This window comes from Nyctibius grandis, chromosome 3, assembly GCF_013368605.1.
Source record: "Nyctibius grandis isolate bNycGra1 chromosome 3, bNycGra1.pri, whole genome shotgun sequence".
NCBI classification, from domain to species: Eukaryota; Metazoa; Chordata; class Aves; order Nyctibiiformes; family Nyctibiidae; genus Nyctibius; species Nyctibius grandis.
This window is the reverse complement of record NC_090660.1, coordinates 90,386,336-90,408,783: the sequence shown is the minus strand read 5'-3', so window position 1 is coordinate 90,408,783 and position 22,448 is coordinate 90,386,336. Positions and strand designations below refer to the sequence as shown.

The 22,448-nt window shown below is 37.1% G+C and overlaps 1 protein-coding gene across 3 annotated transcripts in view; it reads right to left on the bottom strand.

The window, feature by feature from the left end:
* Positions 1–22,448, bottom strand: part of CSMD3 (CUB and Sushi multiple domains 3) — a 790,297-nt gene that overhangs the window by 331,296 nt on the left and 436,553 nt on the right. For all 3 annotated transcript variants that reach the window (XM_068397267.1, XM_068397268.1, XM_068397269.1), the window contains 3 exons: positions 17,287–17,481; positions 5,762–5,900; positions 513–700 (listed from right to left, as the gene is read on the bottom strand). In XM_068397267.1, coding sequence (XP_068253368.1) covers positions 513–700; positions 5,762–5,900; positions 17,287–17,481 — 522 coding nt within the window. The remainder of the gene's footprint in view (positions 1–512; positions 701–5,761; positions 5,901–17,286; positions 17,482–22,448) is intronic.

The following is a 22,448-nucleotide window of genomic DNA, read 5'->3' as shown; positions in this document are numbered from 1 at the left end:
CTCTGTGTGTCTCAGTGGTGTAGCAGGTCACTAACCATTTCCCCTTGAATTATGGAGGTTTCTTTCTGCTGCCTGTTCCTCTCTTCCAGCTCAGGGGGCTGGGTACCCGAAGAACAACTGGTCTTATTACTAAAGGTTGAGGCAAAGAAGGCATTAAGCACCTCAGCCTTTTCCTCATCCATTGTCACTATGTTTCCCCTTGCATCCAATAAAGGATGGAGATTCTCCTTGGCCCTTCTTTTGTTAATGATATATTTATAGAAACATTTTTTATTCTCTTTTATGGCAGTGTCAGATTAAGTTCTAGTTGGGCTTTGGCCCTTCTAATTTTCTCCCTGAATAGCCTCACGACATATTTGTAGTCCTCCTGACCTGAATGTCCCTTTTGCCAGTTTTTCCATTCTCAGTTTGAGAAAGAACAGAAATTTACCAAAGACAACATCTGTGCACCTTTATGTATTTATGATAAGCATTAATGGAGAAATCAAATAATAGAATTCAGAATAACTTACTTTCATAGTGGATCTTGAATCCATTGTTGGAACGACTGTTGTCAGTTGTAAAGAGAAGATAAATGAAATTGCTACTACTAAACAGGAACTGTGGGACCTGTGTACCATTGTAAGAACCCAGAAGTGGAGATAATAAATTTGGTCCATCATGAACTTCCAAAACATCATAATTGAGTTCTGTCTGAAATCTGGAATTGAGGAAACACACAGAGGTACAAATATGAGAAGCAGGTAAAACAAGTTCAATAAACCCATATAAAGTAAGCCACATTTTTAAAATATGCTCCTTTTTTGATCATATTCTTTTAATTATTTCTCCACTTATTTATTCTACAATATTAATATGACAGTATAAATTCTCTTATATATTTAATACAATAATCAAATTTGAGGTTAGTGACTTAGTAAGATGAGAAATATGTTTAAACTCCTTGGGCTGGTTTGTATTGCAGGTAACAAAAGCCAGAAACACATAGTTTGTTAGCAAAGATAAATAGTACTTGTATATACTATTTTATAGCAGATTTTTTTTTCTTTTTGGAAAATTAAGTAAATTATATGGAGGATATGTTGGTTCATTCTTTTATTATATCCATTCCATTTGGCACAAATATCATCAAAGTACTTTATATTATCAAAGAATCATACTCTGAGTGTCTACCATTAAAATTGACTATAAGCAGGGATAGAGTTACTTAAGTCTGCTCTGAGACTCCAGTGGCTTTGTGCCAGTTGAGGCTCAGTCTAAAGTAGAAGTTATGACAAAAAAAGAGAAAAATTAAAATACTATTTAGACAACACTATAAAGCAAAATACCTCTTTAGAGATAGCATGTGTGCTGTCTTTGTCAAGGAAAGCTGAGTGTGACAATGCTGCTAGATATCTCCTTGTTTGTGTTGTTTTAGATGATATCAGCAATTCCAAACACCTGTTTGGTATTTTGACAGTGGTTTCTCTCTTTCTTGCTATGACAGACCTTACATCAATCATACTGCTTTAATGGACTCTTTGATGGATTACTGAAAAACCCTTTCAGAATTAAAAAGAAACAATTAACAGCAGGATCCTACAAGGACCCTTCAGATATTCCTAGTTCTCTCTCTGATTTACTAAAATGCCTTATTTGGCTTTGTGAAATCCATTCAAGGAACTGCATGACTAATGCTGATGTACTGAGGAACTCTGTATTTTGGCATTTATGTCCCATGAGTCTGAGCCTAAAGATCTAAAGCAGTCTGGTGGAAAATGCAAAGTCAGATTAAACCTCCAAAACAAGTGTTTTCTTTTATCCATGTCCCACTCCTATGAAAAAGAAGAAGAGCACAGAAATAAACTAATAGGGAGTTAATGAAATGAAGCAGAATATGCCTGAAAGCAGGAGAACTGAAAATTTCTTTTTTTGCTAGTTCCCACATGAACTCACGATGATATGTTGCTAAAAAGCTACTAGGCAATAACTTTCTTTTTCCAGTACTTGTTTTTCTCACTAATCCACACAGAACAGAAACAATCTTGGAAACAGATCATTTAGTCTTGCTCTGCTTTGCTAGTTACTTTATCAAAAGCATACATGAGATAGAAATTGTAGAAAGGCATTGACCTCATAAATGCAAAGCAACTATCACGCCAGTCAAGACATGACAAAAATAATTTAAGTCTCCAAAGACATAACAGAAATCCTCTCTTAAGTACTTGTTGCTCAAAGACTACATACAACACCACAACAACAGAAAAATAAGGATATGAAAAAAAAGAGTAAGCACACAAGAAAAAAGAAGCTGAGGACAGTTTTTTAGTGAGATGAGGTGAAAGAAATTTGACGGGAGGATTATGTACAATGCCTATGCTTGGTCATTTGGCTCAGAAAATTTATCAATTTAAATTTAATTTGTAAGAGTAATTCTTACATCATTTTTTCCTTGAATACTTTTCCTCTTGACACTCAACTTATCTGATATATTTACATATCACCTGGTTATTCCCTGGTTTGAGAAAACAGTAAGGTTTTACACGAAACTGAATAAAAAATACTTTGTGCTCATGTAAAACCAATACAATGTTCTTTCCTACTTAACTAGTCGCTATTAAATTAACCTGGATGGCTTCATTGCTGTGTGAGGTCTATTCTTATGGAGGTCTCACAGAAATTCATTCAAGCAGATAAGACTGAAACAAACTTTGACACAGGAGGTGACACACACCTTTTTATCTTATTTGAACTGATAAAACTGCTTTAATATCTACAACAGGCATCTTTGTTTCTAAGAGACACCCTATTAACGCAGTGTCAGGATATGAGTAGAATATCCTGCTACACAGTGTATACTCATTAGTCAAATGTGACTAGTAATCTAATCAGTAGCTTGCTGATTAACATCCCTAGCATTTAAATACTCATAATTAGGCTTCATGATAAACAATTCATTATAATGAAGAATGGCACTCATATTTCTCAATTCTATCATTTCAATTCAGTCTAAAAAGCTACTGATTTATAACAAAAATCCAACAGAATATCTATCATAGCTATGCCTGTACAATAGGAGTAAACTCTTTAAAGTATGCATGCACAATCATAAAACAAAATATGAAAAAGTTATTATGAAACCTCTGAAAGCACAAAAATTAAGTTATTATTATTCACTTTGTAGATCTCTTTCTTTTCACCTATGTCTCTAGCTTCATGGCATAGCAACACTTTAGCATACAGTCATAGAATGCACTATCTTGCACATACGCAATGTCATAAGAGAGAAGCCATAGCAAGATAGGAAGGTGGGAGATTAAAAGGAAATAAACTACTTTGAAAGTGATAAACTGATATAATGTTAAGGTGTCACTCTGCAGGAATGTGTATTAGTATGAACTGTTCCCTTCCTCTTAGAAAATCCAAAAAGAAAAGATGTAAAGATTCTAGATACTATAAATGTTTTACCCTGACTGAAAAATTAGAAATCTTTCAAGTAACTACACATATTGTGGAAGTCTTAGCGTTTACACCAAGAGAGACTAGAAAAAGTATTTTTCTTTGTTTTTCAGGACAAAGGTGAAATGTAAAGAATTGGGTAAAATATTAGTTTGGTTTTTTTAAAAACATATAGGAAAGCCATTTGGCTATAGTTTTTAAAGTGTATATTTCAACAAAATTAAACTTCTGTCTTAAGAAAGTCCAGTTGAAGATTTGCAAGCAAAAGGAGAAGAAGAAGAACAGTCAGACTAGAATGAGTCTTTAAAAAAAAGCTAATGTATGAGTGCCTCAGAATGTAAATTTAAATTATGTGACAAATAATAAAGTCTAAGTAAAGAACCTGCCATTAGTAGCTTACAAAATGTTTTCTTTCAGTACACTATAAAGATTTATTTCATTATTTGGTTCATGTAATAACTTTTTCTCTACATTTAAATATGTAATTATATGTCTAACTGCATTTGTGTGAACGTATATAGATGTGTTTTCACATGTACTCCTGCAAAGAAACACATAAGCATACACACACCTATACATAAGTAGGGCCTCTCTGGATTGCTGCGTCTGAGCGATATGCCTATCAGTACAATTTATGGCAAGTGACAAGTGTTGGAAATGAATAACAATAGAAAAAGAAGTGTCACGATGTCATAATGTGATGAGGTTATAAAGAGAATAGGAGCTCTTTCTGTGATCCAAAGAGACCACATTTTGTTCTTACTGCTCTTACCTACAACAGTAATAGAGGTTGTGCAATTTTAAGACAAAGCATTAATGCATTACAAACAAAAAGTGTACACAAGAGACTGTTAGATTTAACGAAACTCAACTGCAAAGGAAGAAAATCCAGCTAGCATAGAATTTTGCAAATAAAAAGGCAAATGCTTTTCAGTTTGAAATTACTGTCCACTTCAAATGTGTAGTTGAAAGTTAAATGCTGAACTAAAAAGAAATTATTTGAAATTATATTTTTCTTTTCAATACTTGAGTTAATGAGAGTTCAAAAATTTTTATTTTTATTTTGATTTACATGATAATAAAGAAAACTAATTTCTTTTAATTTTGAACTAATGAGAGTTTGATTAATTTCTTCAAGAGGGATTTATTCACTTCTCTTTTGTATTTTCATTAGCAAAAATTTGGTAAATCTTAATTTTAAACTGATGTACAGCAGTAGTGATTTTGGAAGACTAGTTTTCATTTGATGTCAAGAATAAGAAATAGCTTTGAAGTGTCGATGTTACCTGTCATCTGGTTGTATATAATGTCATGTGAACACTTGTGCAACTTAGAGTACTAGAAAAAACTTTTAAACAATCTTATCACAAGAAATTTTACTAAGAGAAGATGGTAATTTTCATACCCTGCTAAAAACAACTTTTGAATTGTATTAAAATGAAGCAATATCTTCTCTTTTAAGTTGAGTGCAACCAGGAGTAGTTAAAATATGATACATAAATAGCAACTGAAAAGTACTTGCATGATATTTGTGCGCTATAACTTTGATCATCAAAGCCCCTTTTTTCTTTCCTGGATCATCCTCTATCTTTATTAATATTTAGAATTAAAAAGAATCTAAAACATCCGCGTAAATACGTAGAACATGTAACATTTTTTTAATTGTATTTTCTCTTTTGCTTTCTCATAAAGAGCTTAAATGAAATGACCACATCTTGCTACCATAAGAAATTTAAGGTCTTCAGCACATTCCAATCCTTGGAATGAGGAAGAGACCTAAATAACAGGCAGTAATGTAGGAAAAGTGGAATGTTGCAGTAATATAAGGAAACTGGAATTCCATCCTGTGAGCAAACAGTCCTTTCACAAAAACAGAGCATCTTATTTGATAATTAAATATTCACAGTGGATAAAAATATGAACACATTTAATTCAGTTTCCACAGTTGATTCAGATTTTCAGAGTTGAAGTTTTCATGGGTTTGAGAGAAAAAAATACTTCATAAGCATAATTCATCATAGCAACATGATTATGAGCAAATGAAACATGCTAATCTTTAAAAACAGACAAAATTTTTGACTGCACCAGTCAGGCTTAAATATATGCAAGAGGGTAGGAGTTTCAAAAGCTTTTCAGTGTATCAAAGTTGCACTGAAGATAAAATTTATGTCCCGAAGGCACTAAGGTGTTTTGGAAAATCCGACCTGATAATACAATTGCTCGATTTTAGAGACAGCGTAAATTAATGTTATGACCGAGCTAATAAACTCTTGTTTCTGGGTAAAAATGGAAAATATTAAATAACAAAAACATTAGCCAAGACCTTTCAAATGTAATTTTGATAGAGTGTCCTGGTTCAGCTTCTATCACCCACTCACAATTCAAGGAATCTTTATAATACCCTGGCCAGCCTGGAGAGAGGATTACTCCACTGGGAGATGAAAAATGCCCACCACATGGAGCTAAAAATGAAAAAAAGAGAAAGGTAAAATAACACAGGCTTATTATATGTAATTCACAATTATCACTTTCAATATAGGACATCTATAGTGAACAAATTAAGAAAATCCAGTTGTAGGAAGATGCAAAAAGCCTTTGAAGATAACAGATACTCTGGGGTTCAGAATTATATGGAGAGAACTGAATTAAAACCTTAAGATAAAATAAACTGTTCAATAAGTTCTGACAGAGCTTTTTATACTATATGCTTACAGGTACTATCTATTTTCCTGTAATAAAGGACATACAACAAAACATAGTGTTTAAAAAGTGTCATTACCTCTGCTTTTAATTGTGAGTAGAGATATTTGAGAAACTTACAAAAGTTTCCATTGAGTATCAAGTTAGAAACTAGTGAATTGTTATTTTAACTTTGACATGAATCCACTGTCATACTACATACATTTTGCTTGTCATGTTGGCAGCTCAAATTCCTCATTCATGAAAAAAGACATACTTACAATTCTTACAAGATTTGTTGATATTTTTTATGCATTTGGCAAATATATATTAAATACTGTAATATAGACATCTGCAAGCAGAATTACTAGAAATAAGATGTAGTTTTTCTCTCAGAGATAGTGAGTAAATATAAGCTAGGAAAACCTTATAAAAACATAATTGAAACAAATGTTGTTGGTAATCATATTTAAAGGTTTTGAATGCCTTAATGACATTAATTACAGGAATACTCTCCACAGCTGTAGGTATTACAAAGATTAAGAGAATTTCTTTGATAACAATTCTTCTTAAATAGTTGAAAAGAATATGGTACAGAATGAGGGAAGTTTCCATTAGCTGATCAGTGTCAAGACAGTCATAGGACAGAAGAGAGATTCTCAGAAGTAATAATCATGTTTGACTGATGTTGATTTTCTCTATGGAGAGTACTAGTCTATCCCAAAGATGGTATAATCTTACAGGTGGGAAGAGTAAGAATCATAAGACCAATACTGCTAATAGACAGGTCTTCTAGGTTTAAATCTTGCAAAGCTCTGTGCAGGTTTTTAATTTCATGCATTAATGCAAACCCATTACATCTGATGGATCTACATGTGTATGTAAAGTCAAGTGTCATCAGACATTTGTGAGATTATCTCCTCAGTGGTATGGATGGGTGAGGAAAACACTATAGGAGTGCTTGGCATGTTTTTGTTTATTTGTTTTCAATAGGAGACTGATATTCTCTAAATAAAGAAATTAATTAATTCACAGAATTATCTTGAATTCTAGACATCTAAGAAATGCAGTAATTCCATCACTAGAAGTATTAACATTTTTAAAATAGGCAACAAAACATGTTTTTCTAGCAATTTAAAATATCTAGGACATCTTATGAATTCAGTGCATATTCAGTGTCATAAATTGAACATATATTGTTCAGCACAAGTGTAAACATCCTCAAAAGACCATATCTATGGATCTCTTTATATGTGTGTTACGTATATATATGAATATACTAAACATACCTATATAGACAAACACACAAAACAAAAGTCTCCTTGATTCATAGGAGACAAGACAGAAAAACAACTGATCTCTGAATATATTTTCCTCTAGAAGAATAAGATATTTCTCTTGAGTTACTGTAAAATCATAGAATCATTGAATGGTTTGGGTTGGAAGGGATAATGGAATTACAATGTTACATATCAGATAACTAATTTCAATTACTTATTCCTGAGAAAAAATAATTTGTAAAATACTTGACTCTAAACTAAACTTTTTACTCACTGAAGTGCTTGCAAATTGCTGTCCTTTAGTGAATCCAGCTATTTCCTTAAAAGCTGTTGCAAGTAGGGACATTTAGCAGGTTGGGGTTTTAAATTATTATTGTTATTATTATAACTAAAATGGATTACCTAGAATCTTAAGTACAGATGATGGAGTTAGGAGTAATACTATAAAAAGCTTTTTCACAGTTGCCTGGACTTGGATGAGTGAGCATTACTTGCAACCTTATGAAGAGACCTAATCAAGATTTCTTTGATGAAAATACAAGGTGAAAAGGACCTGATAAGGTGTTAAGCCCTATTGTAAGGAAAAAGAAAGTTAAGGAAAATATAATAATATAAGAGTTGATTTTTCACTAGACTACCATAAGAAGATAAACATGTAAAGCCTGATTTAGCGTGCCAGATTATAATTTAGAACCTGTGAAAAGTAAGCTATATGTTATTTTTCTTCAACAAATATGTTATCCATGATGCTCAACACATTTAAAAGAGGAAAGCATTACATAGAGCATGCTCTTAAACTGGTGACCACAGTCTCAAATGATTAACAGTCTACAATTTCTTTATTTTCAGGAATTGCTGACTGCTTTATGGAAAATGAAATCTGCAGAATGCACTAGCTATTCAATTCAAATCTTAAAATAAAACTCATTTTTCTGTCACAAAATCCTTTTGATCAGACCTATTTATATGTCCTCTATGTGAGGCAAAGAAGGAAACAAGCAATGTACATTTCAGTGCCTTAAACAAGCAGGCAGAAGCAGAATTCATTGCTTCTCCAAAATGTCAGCCATGAAGAAGTAGGTAGCACTTTTTGTGGACAGTGCTAAATCATACAAAGGAGACAGTAAAATTGAACCATTTACATCACACTTTTCTGTTGCCATCTGCTGTGTGGTACAGGTGTGCACAGATGCAACCTGGATGAGAACAAAGATTTATTTGTCAAAGAGTTCTAAACAACACAGTATCAAACACTGGATATTCCTTATTCTAGACAAAGTCGTAATAAAACTACTCACTTTTCATGTGTTATATGAATTGAACTAACTGAATAAGTGGATTCTGCAGGTTCAGCTTAAGAAGGTTATCAAGCAATAGTCTTATATCTCATTATATCTCCTCATTGAGGAGGACATGATTTTCAGGGCACTCAAAACAATTGTTTACAATTTTAAAGCTATATTTCCACAAAATGTTCTGGGCATACCAATTCCACTCCTGGAGTGAGGGCACTGTATTCTGGAGAGCAGAACTTTTTAACAATACTGAGATGTAAAAGGTATCAACAAGCAGATTCTAAGCTGCAAACTGCAGTAGAAAGTGTTAGGATAGGGTGCTTTGGGGTTGAACGAAGAGATACCAGGATTAAACTAAGGATTTTTGTCACCTGAATTTACTCTCTTGCACATGACGTGGAGCGAGTCCAAAGAAGGGCAACTAAGTTGGTGAAGGGTCTAGAGCACAAGTTTTATGAGGAGCGGCTGAGGGAAACGAAGTTGTTTAGGCTGCAGAAAAGGAGGCTGAGAGGAGACCTTATTACTCTCTACAACTACCTGAAAGGAGGTTGTAGCAAGGAGGCTGTTAGTCTCTTCTCCCAAGTAACAAATGATAGGATGAGAGGAAACAGCCTCAAGTTGTGCCAGGGGAGGTTTAGATTGGATATCAGGAAAAATTTCTTCACTGAAAGAGTTGTCAAGCATTGGAACAGGCTACCCAGGGAAGTAGTTGAGTCATCATCCTTGGAGGTATTTAAAAGATGTGTAGATGTGGTGCTTAGGGCCATGGTTTAGTGGTGGCTTTGACAGTGCTAGGTTAATGGTTGGACTTGATGATTTTAAAGGACTTTTCCAACCAAAACTATTCTATGATTCTATGATTCTAGACACTAGGAAAATACAATTTCTCCAGTTAGAAGTATGCTTGTATACTTTGTTGGTTCTGATGAATATTGACGTAAATACATTAGCCTAGAGACCTATAAATGCATGACAGATTTATTGTTATCATGAGCTTCTTTGCTTAATTGCTAATTAAGGATTTGATTCAGCAGAAATTACATTTGGTGAGCTCCTGAGGATCTGAACCCTCAGAGACTAAGCACATTTTCTAAAGGAAAATCTTACAGGGTTGTTTTTTCTTTTTTGGTTTTTAAACATATTAGGTTTTATTTTTATGTCACTTTTCTAAACAAATTCACCAGATGACCCTGGATTTCACCAAACCTCAAAGTTCATATTCAGTTCACATAATCAAGCTGGAATTTTTCCCCTGAATTTCATTTTGTAAAATGAAGGATGAGCTTGCTTTGTTTCTTTGCCAGGCTCACTAGACACATACACATATTTATTTACATCATAGGCATCTATATGTAGAAAAAGATTTTTATTTTTGCTTAAGTTTTTCTTTTATTGTTGAATAAAGCACCTTAGTTAGTAAAGCATTAAAAGTGAGTTGTACACTATATGTACAGATTTTGTAACTGTCTGAATGAAACAATTACTTGTCATTTATTTCTAAACACAAGCGAAACCTTTTGGCCTGTTACTGAAACATTTCAATATTCAAAGCAAATGAGATATGTCAGGAGACCTTCTGAAGATGATGAGACATGAATGGATTGAAAGCAGTCCTGTAGAGAAGGGGATATTGGTAGATGCAAAATTGGACATGAGCTGGCAATATATGCTTGCAGCCCAGAAAGCCAATAGTATCCTGGGCTGCGCAAAAAGAAGCGTGGCCAGCAGTTTGAGGCAGGTGATTTTTCCCATCTTCTCTGTTCTTGTGAGAGCCCACCTGGAGTACTGCATCCAGTTATTGGGTCCCCAGCACAAGAAGGACATGGACATGTTAGAACAGGTTAGGAAGGCCACAAAAATGATCAGAGGGATGGAACACCTGTCCTAGGAAGAAAAGCTGAGAGAGTTGAGATTGTTCAGCCTGGAGAAAAGTAAGCTCCAGGGAGATCTTATTACGGTCTTCCAGTATTTAAAGGGGGCTTACGAGAAAGACAGAGAGAGAATTTTCATCAGGGCCTATAGTGATAGGATAAGGGATAACAGTTTTAAACTGAAAGAATGTAGAGTTACATTGCATATAAGCAAGACATTTTTTATTGTGAGGGTGGTGAGACACTGGAACAGGTGGCCTAGAGAAGTTGTGGATGCCCCATCTTTGGAAGTGTTCAGTGTCATGTTGGACAGGGCTTTGAGGAACCTGATTTAGTGGAAGGTGTCCCTGCTCATGGCAAGGGAGTTGGACTAGATGATCTTTAATGGTTCCTTCCAAGCCAAACCGTTCTATGATTCTATGAGGACATAACATTACTGCTGCAAATATGGAGTCGTGTAAATTACTACTGTATGTAGATTTAATACAGACTTGATCCAGTTTCCAGTGAAGACAAGGAATAGCCTTAAACTGATTTCATAATGAATTGGTCAGAGGCTTTGTTTACTGGAAAAAAAAAATTACTACTGCGGTAGTAATTTATTTATGCATTTACCTAAACAAGAACATGATCTGGACCATGATCACACAGCTTTTGAACATCTCCAAGGAAGCAGACTCCACAACCTCCCTGGGCAACTTATGCCAGTGCTCTGTCACCCTCACAGTAAAAAAGCATTTCCTGATTATCAGCTGGAACTTCCTGTGTTTCAGTTTGTTCCCATTGCCTCTAGTCCTGTCACTGGACATGACTGAAAAGAGTCTGGCTCTGGCTCTGTCCTCTTCACACCCTCCCTTCAGATACAGCTATAAGATCCCCTCTGAGTCTTCTTTTCTCCAAGATAAACAGTCCCAGCTCTCTCAGCCTTTCCTCATAGGAGAGATACTCCAATTGTTTAATAACTTTTGCAGCCCTTCATTGGACTTTCTGCTGCATGTCTATGTCTCTCTTGTACTGAGGAGTCCAGGACTGGACAGAAACTCCAGATGTGGCTTCACCAGTACTCAGGGTAGAAGAGAAAGATCACCTCTCTCAACCTGCTGGCAATACTTTGCTTTAGGCATCCCAGGATACCACTAACTTTCACTGCTGCAAGGGCACATGCTTAACTTGGTGGCCACCAGGCCCCCCAGGGCTTTTTCTGCAAAGCAGTTTTCTAGCTGGGTAGGACTTAGCATATATCGGTGCGTTGCCTTGTTCCTCCCCAGGTGCAGGACTTTGCACTTCCCCTTGTTAAACTTCATGATTCCTATCAATCAGCCTATTTCTCCAGCCTGTTGGGGTCTCTCTGGATGGGAGCACAACCCTCTAGTGTATCAGCCACTCCTCCCAGTTTGGTGTTGTGGCAAACTTCCTGAGGTTACACTCTGTCCTATCACCAATATAACTATTGTTGATTTAATTATCAGAAAACACTCAAAATTTTTTATTACTTGTAGCATGTAAGTATCCATTTAGACAGAGAGCAGAAGGATCTTACTTAGGAAGCTAAGTAAGCTGCACAACAAAGTTTCATAACACCACTGTTCCAGTGGGCATTATGAATACAAGGCTACACAATGAAAATAACTGAGCTACATCGTATATCATAATGAAGTTGGAAAGGTCTTACTGTACTGATGACAGGCATGTGTCTCTACTAAAAAGGTGTGAAATATACAGCATTTTTCCCCAAAGACATGGCTATTTCTTAAATGTCTGTATTTTTTTCACCTAATACAGTCTTCTGAGCATTTTGATTGCTGATTTTGACAAAGCAGTACAGGACATACCATTGCCTATATTATTCTGGACCTCTCCATTACAAAAATAGATTAATTTTGCTCTCTTTGACACACCTTCAAATTGAAGATCATGAATTATCATGCATTTGTCTGATCTTCATTTTTCTCAGGAGATTACCATGCTCCTATGCTAAAATGATGAACTGATGTAAAAGGTATTTTGTATTCTTAAGGTAATAATAGCTCATCTTTCTCTTACTGTGTAGGAAAAAAAAAGGGTTTCTAAAAGCTATATAAAGTTCAGAATTCAATATGTTGCAAACATTTCTAAATATGCAGATTTAGACTTTTTTTTCCTCACTGATGTTTTTAAAATAGTGTTTCTCACCTTTTACGTTAAAGTCCCTTTTTCTTACTACCTTCAGCAAATAGTACCAGTCAAACAATAAGGTATTTAAACTCATATTCACCTCAGCAACATGAAGGTTAACTCTCCAGTATTCATCATCCCTACATTTTATTGTATATAACCACTTATACATATTCATAATACATATGGAGGTTATAAACTACAAAATAGGAAGAATAGCAAGAACAGGAATACCAGATGGCCTTATTCTAAGCCAGTATACTACTATAGTAAGAATACAGTTTTGCTAAACTTGTACAAAGATCCATTTTCATACAAAATGTACATGAAACTGTTAAAGATTATCTTTGGAATATAAAAAAGTAACTCTCTTACAAAAATACTCCTATGAATATTACATTAAAAATAATACCCATTACAAAATTGCCTAAATTCAGTAAAATCTTTGTATTTGGGATCTGGCAATAATAGTGTTTTGCTGTTGTTTTGTTCTTTTTTTTTTAAAGAAAATCTTTCTTACCCTTCCCCTGATTATGGTTCTTCCTGATGCCTTCAGTGCAAGATTCAGTAGAATTTTTTACTTGACTTTCACCACCACATGCTGATTTCCTAGACCTAGGAGCCCTTCCCTTCAGAATAGCTGGGTGACTGGGCTTGTCTTAAATAGCCTTTTTTTTTTTAGAAAATAAAACTCTCCAGTCATCTTGCCAAAGGATTTTTTCCCTGACCTTTTTTGCATTGATTTTTCAGCCCCTGTTCTTTCTTCCAGTTCTATTTGATGGTTGCCTGGCAGTTTCATACCCACTGTGTGTTAAAAACAAAACAGTAGAAATGTAACATAACTAGAGGTTGTCATCAACCAGAATCTCTTTGTCAAACACAGGTCTATGCCAAATACCAAAAGTCAGTCTTAGCCTGATCTAAGAATTCTCACAAAGTCATTTTTATATACTTCTTTGTATAGTAAGGTGCAGGGGTTGAGGTAGGAAATTTCCATATGTGAGTATGAAGAAAGCTTTGAGAATGGCAAGCTAATCACTGACCATCTTGCAGATTCGTAGTTTTAGACCCTTTTTTCAAGAGCTTATCACCGATGCTACAGAACAGCAGGATATTAAGCACTACAAGAGTTATGGAGGAAGACCAAGGTTAGAGCTGCAGCACAGGTAAACCAGCATAATATTACAAGAGATTATGAGAAAAACCTCCACATAACCATCACACAGGGAGGATGAAAGGCACAAGCACAGGAATTCCAAATTCAAAAGCATCAGAGAACAGCAAAAGCAGAGCTGCTCCACTAGAGAAGAGAAGCCAGGAGTCAAGGATGATCACACACAGTCAGAGTTAGCGCCTTCACAGACAGACCATCATCACACTCCACCTGAGTAAGGTGAACAGGACTGGATTGGTGACAGGAAAAGGGTCTGGTAACAACCAAGTGACCATCAGATGAATGCAATTTGATGGGTTAATTCTGAGGTCAAACCAGGAAGCCCCGTGAGCTGTGACGGACAGAGTTTGTATGCCTTAAACAACTTGTTTTACAACTCTGGCTGGAGGAGGGGATGGGTGTTGCATAGGCTTGCAGCTCTGGCCAGAGGAAAAGATAAGGGCCTTGGGGGCAGAACAATACCTTTGCTGTGCCTTAATTGACTTGATTTACAACTCTGACTGGAGGAAGAGATAAGTCCTGGGGAGGCAAAACAGTATCTTTTCCTTGGGGCCAACCTACATGAGCAACATCTTTGCAACATAAAGGCATAAATCACACTTGTGCAGAAGCGAGGTCATACAGGGGACACCACAGCTAGGGGGATCTCAACCACGAGAGACCCCTGGGGAACCACCAACTCATTTCGAGAACAATCTAAGACTACGGATGTACAGATGTCCCAATTAGCATGAGAAGCGAGTGGAGGGAGGAGACAAGAAGGATGTTACCACCCTCTCCTATCTCGCATGCAAATGACCTAGAGTATTTAGAACTTCCCTCTTGGAATGCTGGTGTGCATGCTTACCTGAGGACCGACCCTGCACAAAATTTACGGGAGGATGGAACCTGCAAGGAATTTACTGGAGGCGCGAATCTGCAAGCAATTTACCGGAGGACCAACTCTACAAACAACTTACATTGTTGGATCCAAGGGTGGTGATGTCTCTTTTTCTCTCTCATATTCTCTATCCTCTTTCTCTTTTCCCTTTCTCTCTTTTCTCAGTGCCTTTAGAAACCTAAGACACTTATGACCATGCTACTTTCCCTGTATTAATAAATTGCTCTTAATTCCATACCAGTTATTTAGTGTTGTTTCACCTTAATTTATTCCAAGGGATTCCCGAAATAGTTGCAACCAGGTCATAACATGAGCACATTAACATCTGCAGAGAATGGGGCTGGAAACCAGCACTCCTGTGGCATTTCTGCAGCAGGGACCAACAGCCCCAGGCTGAGCTGAAATGGGATCTTGTGCCACGGACAGGGCTGGAAGGAAGCTTCAGCAAAAGCTGGTCAGGATTGCCCTGAAAAATTAGTATGCTGACCCTATCCATCTACATCACATTTATTATTAAATGGTTCTCTCTTATATATTGTAATAGCTGACATTTCTGCAGTGAAAGGAAAGCTGCACAGCAGTCATATTCAGTGTCTTCTAGTCAGTACGTGGAATTCATGCCTTTGACTTGATATACATGACAACGAAGTTACGAAGTGTGTGTAGGGCAAGCGAACTTCATCTTATATGAAATGACTATGTGTTACAGGCAAATGTGTACAGAGTCAATAAAAATTCTGAACTTCCCAACAGACCAAATTACATTATTAGCTTAAATATATTTTCATCCGTTTTCAAATTTTATCTTAAATTTGAAAAATATATCTAATTCTGCAGTTGATAAGTACAACTAATTCAAATGCACCAGTGCCCCAACCTCTAGGATTCCAATATTTGTACCATTTAAATCCATCTATGGATCAGATTGTCTTGTGCATGCACAGACATTTAAAAATACTCCCATTAATTTAAGTTTTTAATGTAACATTGAAAATGCAACCTTATATTTTATTAGCAGTGTTATACAGCTCCATGAGCCTTATAAAGCAAGTTATAGCCTATACTAATCTTGTCTAGGGAAAGTGACCCACCTTACGTATATGAAACAATAATAATTTATCACAGAAAGTAAAATGGATGCAAAGTGTATTATAAGCAGTTACATTCATGTATTAAAATTAAGAAAATTTTGTTAGGAAGGCAGTTGCATAGTGAAAATAAGAGCTAAACTTTTGTTTAAAACAAAAAATAACAAACTATAAATCAGAGATTATATCATTATTGATTAAATCATATATTTGTTAAAAAATCATTACAAGCAACTGAATTATTTTTTTTCCCTTTAGTTGAAGAGATCTTAAAATATAGACAATTAATGAAGCAAAGAATATATTTTTATATCTGTTAGTATAAACAAGTCCAAGGAAATATGGATAACACTGTTTTAGAGGTTGTGATGTATAGAAGTATTTAATTTCTGTAAATAGGAAGATCAATTGCTAAGAGAATTTTCCCCAGCCTAGGTGTCACTGTGGATAAAAGAAACATAAGCACTGCAACAGATAGATAAAAGCTCTTGAATGGTTTTAAATACCATAGCCGAAGACCTGAAAAGTGATCAATATCTTCATTCTAATCTAATATTGTATCAGCAAACGTCACTGAGCACTCAAATTGTTTCAAATTGTTTACCTGTCTGAAGTCGGAAGTCAACAGCTGTATTTTGAAGAAAACATTCTATGTGAAACTGGGTGAAAATAATAAAAAAAAAAAAAAAACAAAACCCAAAAAACTTCAGATTTCTTGGCTGCTTAAGAACCTTGAGTGACAACTTGAACAAGAGATTTGCATATCGAAGTTGAAGAACAGAAACCTTCAATATACTAAAATAAGGTTCAGTGAAAACAGAAGGATTTTCTTACTTTCTTCTTTCCTGCTATCTCTTTCTCCTGTGTATTAATGAGGCTAATCATGATACTGATTGGAATGGAATTAAAAAATGCAGAGATAAATATTATTGGTGTATTGCTAGCACTGAAGCTCATTGCTTTAAACAGTTTCTCAAATTGGACAAATACATGCTTTTAAAAGGAAGGAAAAAAAAGCAGGAGTGATCCTTTCAAGCATAAAATGTCTTTGGGAAATTGTAGTTCCACCAGTGCCAAATGAGAGCTATCTGAAAGTATGAACAGTGTAAACTGTTCCCATTCCAGCCCTAATAAGTTTCTTAGATGAGCCTTCATTGTTACAGAGGTTATATAGCAGTGCTCGCATCACTGATGTTTATGAAAATTTTTCTGTGTTTTTCTTCTGTCCTTATAACAGTTATGAGAAAAATTCACTCCTGCAGACAGGTTTATAATAAAAGCTCATGCCTCACTACACTCCTTTATTAAGGACTAGGTTCTAGAGGAGCTTTGTGCTATCTGTTTTCAAAAATCTGAACTTCATTTGGTGGCAACTTAAAAGACATGACATCAAGTTCTCCTGAATCAGAAAGAAATGTTATACGTACCTCCACACTTAGGAATAGGTCCACTCCACATTACTTTTCCATCCATTAACATGCAAGTAATTGTTTCAGTTCCTTGTGTTTTAATAAATCCTTCCTCACATATAACAGAAATTGAGCTCCCCAGCTGAAAGTTGTCACCAAAACGCCGAGCGTTGATTGGCACTCCAGGATCAGGGCACTCGTTATGTCCAAATGCTTTTCAAAGGAAAAAAAAAAGGTGGGGGGGGATATAGTGAGATAACTCTTGCAAGTAAGACGACAATTTTAGGATTTTATTCTACTAGTAAGAACAGACTATTTATAATAGGAAACAATAAGAAACAAAAGCTTGACCAACAGTTGAAAATGTATACTAGTACAAAAAAATTGCTTAAAATATGGTATACCAAGAAGAATCTTACTTTGGACAGCTAGGCGCTCGCAGATTTCAGTGATGGCTAAGTTCTCCTTTCCAATAGCCCATCCTATCCAATGTTACAATGGGCCAGAAGAATTCATCAGAACAGCAGGGCAAGCATCTATGATATAATAACTTCAGTAATCTTTTGTATTTTCAATTCACCATCACAACCATTCGAGCCTTACTGACCTCAGTGTGTCTGATATTGCCAGTCTATCTTGTTTCCTGTACTGAGAGTTGGTGAACAGCTACAAAAGGGGTGATGATGGTGAAAGAAAGAAAACCTGAAACTTTAACCGTATCATTATATTTAAATTCAAAGAAATTCCTAGTATGTATAAATCCTTCCAAAATTTCAAGTTTATCTACGGGCAAATTAAAAAATTGTAATTTTCTTGCACATGTCTAGGTGCTATAATGAAGATAGTCCATGTCTTTTACTATAGAATACACCTTACACTGGTGTAAGGTTTGTTCCTTATTGGAACAAACAAGCTCATCTTCCTACCAGCAGTGAGAAAAGTCATATTTATAGCAATATCATTAAAAGATATGCATTAATTAGTTATTATATTTTGACATTTTAATTATTAAGGATACTGCACATAAATATTAGATTTTAAAAAAATGTAGATTTTTCAGTGAGAACGAATATCGTAAGCACAGTATCCACCTTCCTCACATGTGATGACTGCAAATTATATCTTCATAAATATGCCTACATATGGAGACATCAGAAAGGACTTAATCCTAAAAAGATAATACTCGTAATATTTTTCTGCAGCTTTACTAATCTATCTGCTAGACAAAATATATCCAAGCTCCCCCCTGAAATTCTTAAAAACTAATATTTCATTAACTTAGCAGAAAGATTTCTCAGATATTGCATTACAAAGTATTAAGAATCATAATAACAGACAAGAGAAAGCATCCATTTATTGACATTTTGAATTGGGAAATGCTACATATATTGGTGTCCTGGTTTGGCCCAAACCAGGCCAATTAGTCTTAGAGAAACCAAGGTCACTGCTAAATTCCTCACTGCTTACGAGTGAAGAGCCGAAGGGGGTCGCACCTGCAGGGAGGAGCAGACAGGGCAGGTGGCCCAAGATTGACCAACGAGGTATTCCATCTCATACACGTCATTCTCACTTTCCTATTTATCACTAACCCACTGCCTCCTGGAGGTGGGGCCCAGGAGGGAGGGGCCCTTCTGTCTCCCACTGATTGGTACCAGCTTTGCCAATTCTCCAGTTAAAAGCCTGCAGGTGTGATAGCAGGGGGAGCTACTGCATTTTCCCCTCTGCCTGTGCTGTGGGGAACAACTTTGCCTGAGGAGGATTTCCAAGCTCTCAGTCTTGGTTTTGTATATATTTGTATATATTTGATTATTTCTATTATTATTGTTATTATATTCTTTTTCATTATTATAGTTTATTAGAACTGTTTTAACTTTCCAATCCGTATGTCTCTCTCCCTTTTCCCTTTCCCTTAGGGTGGAGGGGAGAGGATTAACAGAGAGCGTCTGCCACTGGGTTAATAGCTGGCCCAGCTTTAAACCGTGACAGATTTATTGGTGCCCAATGTGGGGCTCGAGAGAAGCTCCAACAGGTTGCTCTGATAAGTTGAATCCTGGCTCTGGTGGGAGGAGACCCGGAGAGCTCAGCTGAGAGAATATCAGATTTCTTCCTTTGAGATTTACGAGGGGTTGGAAAGTTAAAACAGATAGTGAAGATGGTGATGTCATTTTTGAATGCTGTGTTATCTCATCTTTTTATGGAGTTTCTTTCACAGTTGAGTATTGCAATGATGCCTTACCTGCCGTGGGCACTGTGTTATTGCTTGCTTCTTATGAATGTTTACATGCAGTTTAGCAGTGGGCGCTGGTCGAAATGTATTGTTTTGGTATGGGGTTTGATACTGATTTATGCTGTGATAAACTGGGCAGTTCCTATTCCGATCTCTTATCTCTATGACACAATGATGGGCAGCTTTAATCGCGAATCAGTAGCAGCAACTTCATCTGCACGCTCCAGGCGTCCGTTAGCTGATTCTGTTAGTGATTACACTTCCAGTTTTACTTTGGGAAATAGTACCTTCTCCTTTTCTGCCAAGCTGATTCCACTAGATTTTGCGAAATTAGGATGGTGCTGTCTAGGTGGCATGTTTTTATTCTCGGTTGTCCTGAATGTGTTTCTGATGTGGGATAAGATTAAATATCGGTGCAGGGACAGTTGTAGGTGTTATGCAGCCACCTCAGATCCTACAGTGTGTACTGCTGCTACAGCCACTAAACCCACTGAAGCCTCGGCAGCCTGTACCACAGCTGCTACACCCCCCAAGATGGCCACTGCAGCTACTCAGACTCTCAGCACTCCCAAGACAGCCACTGCATCTACTCAGACTCCAGCATCTATCGAATCTGTACCAATTGCTCCTGTAACCAGGAAGAAATACCGAAAGAAATCAGCTTATGAAGAGAAGGATGATGACTCAGAGCCTTCTAAGGCAGAGCCATCATATGACCCAGGTGAGGGCCCTTCTCAGGCAGAGTTAGGGCCTGACACAGATGGGGGTTTCCTCAATCGTCCTTTTAAAGCAGACCCATCACAGAAGAAAGGTCCTTCTAAAGCAGAACTATCACAAGAGGAGGACTCGGACGTAGAGATAACCTACCACTCTTTATCCCTGAAGGACCTGAGAAATATAAGGAAAGACTTCAGCCGTTATGACGGTGAACCTATTATTACCTGGTTGCTCCGATGCTGGGATAATGGGGCAGAGAGCATGCAATTAGATGGCAGAGAAGCCAGACAGTTGGGATCCCTGTCCAGAGATGGTGGTATTGATAAGGCGCTCGCAAGAAAGTCAAACACTGTCAGTCTCTGGAGGCGACTCTTGTCAGCTGTAAAGAGCAGGTATCCCTATAAAGATGATGTTATGAGCCACCTAAGCAAATGGACCACTATAGAAAAAGGTATTAACTACCTTAGAGAACTAGCTGTGCAACAGATCATTTATAGACACCCACGGGACATTGTAGATCCTGATGAAGTGGAATGCAACCGATCCATGTTCCGGAAGGTCGTAAAGAATGCTCCAACGACATATACCCATACATTGTCAATATTAGTATGGGGAGAAGATGATATGGCACGTTCTACTGTGGGCGAAATGGCTAACTGTATGCGACAGTATGAAGATAGTATTTCTTCCCCACTGCAGGCACGCATCTCAGCTGTGGAAAAACTGACTAAGGAAAACAAGGACTCATTTAAACAACTGTCAGACAAACTGTCCATGATCGAGAATAAACTTGACTCTCTACCTACACAGGCGCGCGTTGCAGCCGTTAGGAGAAAACGCTCTCCTACAGGACCAGCTAAAAGGAAACGGAACACATCACGAGGTATCCTGTGGTTTGCCCTGCGTGGTTATGGGGAGGACATGAGCAGATGGCATGGACAACCTACCAGTACCCTACAGGCACGAGTATGTGAGTTGCAAGCTAAAAGAAGTACCAGAGAGAATTTTTCTAGAAGGATGGCTGCTCCAGTTACAAGTGAGCAGGACCCCAGCCAGGGTAGATGGGCCTCAAATTCCTTTTTCCCAAGTGTGAATAGGAGAAATGAAGGTCCAGTCCCTGTGAGCAGCACGAATCCATTTCTTAATTAAGGTGACACGTGCTGAAGAAGCCCCACCATATAATAAATTACCAGAGGATGAGAAGCAGTATGCCCTGTTCACCGATGGATCCTGCCGTCTTGTAGGAAAGCATCGGAAGTGGAAAGCTGCTGTATGGAGTCCCATACGACGAGTCACAGAAGCCACAGAAGGACAAGGTGAATCAAGTCAATTTGCAGAGGTAAAAGCCATCCAGCTGGCTTTAGGCATTGCTGAACGAGAAAAGTGGCCAAGGCTGTATCTTTATACTGACTCATGGATGGTGGCAAATGCCTTGTGGGGGTGGTTAAAACAGTGGAAGCGAAGCAACTGGCAGCGCAAAGGTAAACCTGTTTGGGCTGCTGAATTGTGGCAAGATATTGCTGCTCGGCTAGAGAAACTAGTCGTGAAGGTACGTCATGTAGATGCTCACGTACCTAAAAGTCGGGCAACTGAGGAACATCGAAACAACCAACAAGCGGATCAAGCTGCTAAAGTGTTCCAAATAGATTTGGACTGGGAAAATAAAGGTGAACTATTTTTAGCTCGGTGGGCTCATGACACTTCAGGTCATCAAGGGAGAGATGCAACATACAGATGGGCTCGTGACCGAGGGGTGGACTTAACCATGGACTCTATTGCACAGGTTATCCATGATTGTGAAACGTGCGCCACAATTAAGCAAGCCAAACGGTTAAAACCTTTGTGGTATGGGGGGCGGTGGTTGAAATATAAATATGGGGAGGCCTGGCAAATTGACTATATCACACTCCCTCAAACCCACCAGGGTAAATGTTATGTGCTTACCATGGTGGAGGTGACCACCGGATGGTTGGAAACATACTCTGTGCCTCATGCCACTGCCCGGAATACTACTCTGGGCCTTGAAAAGCAAATCTTGTGGCGACACGGCACACCAGAGAGAATTGAGTCGGACCATGGGACTCATTTCAAAAACAGTCTCATAGACAACTGGGCCAAAGAGCATGGCATCGAATGGGTATATCACATCCCCTATCATGCACCAGCCTCTGGGAAAATTGAACGGTATAATGGGCTGTTAAAAACTACCCTGAAAGCAATGGGGGGTGGAACCTTT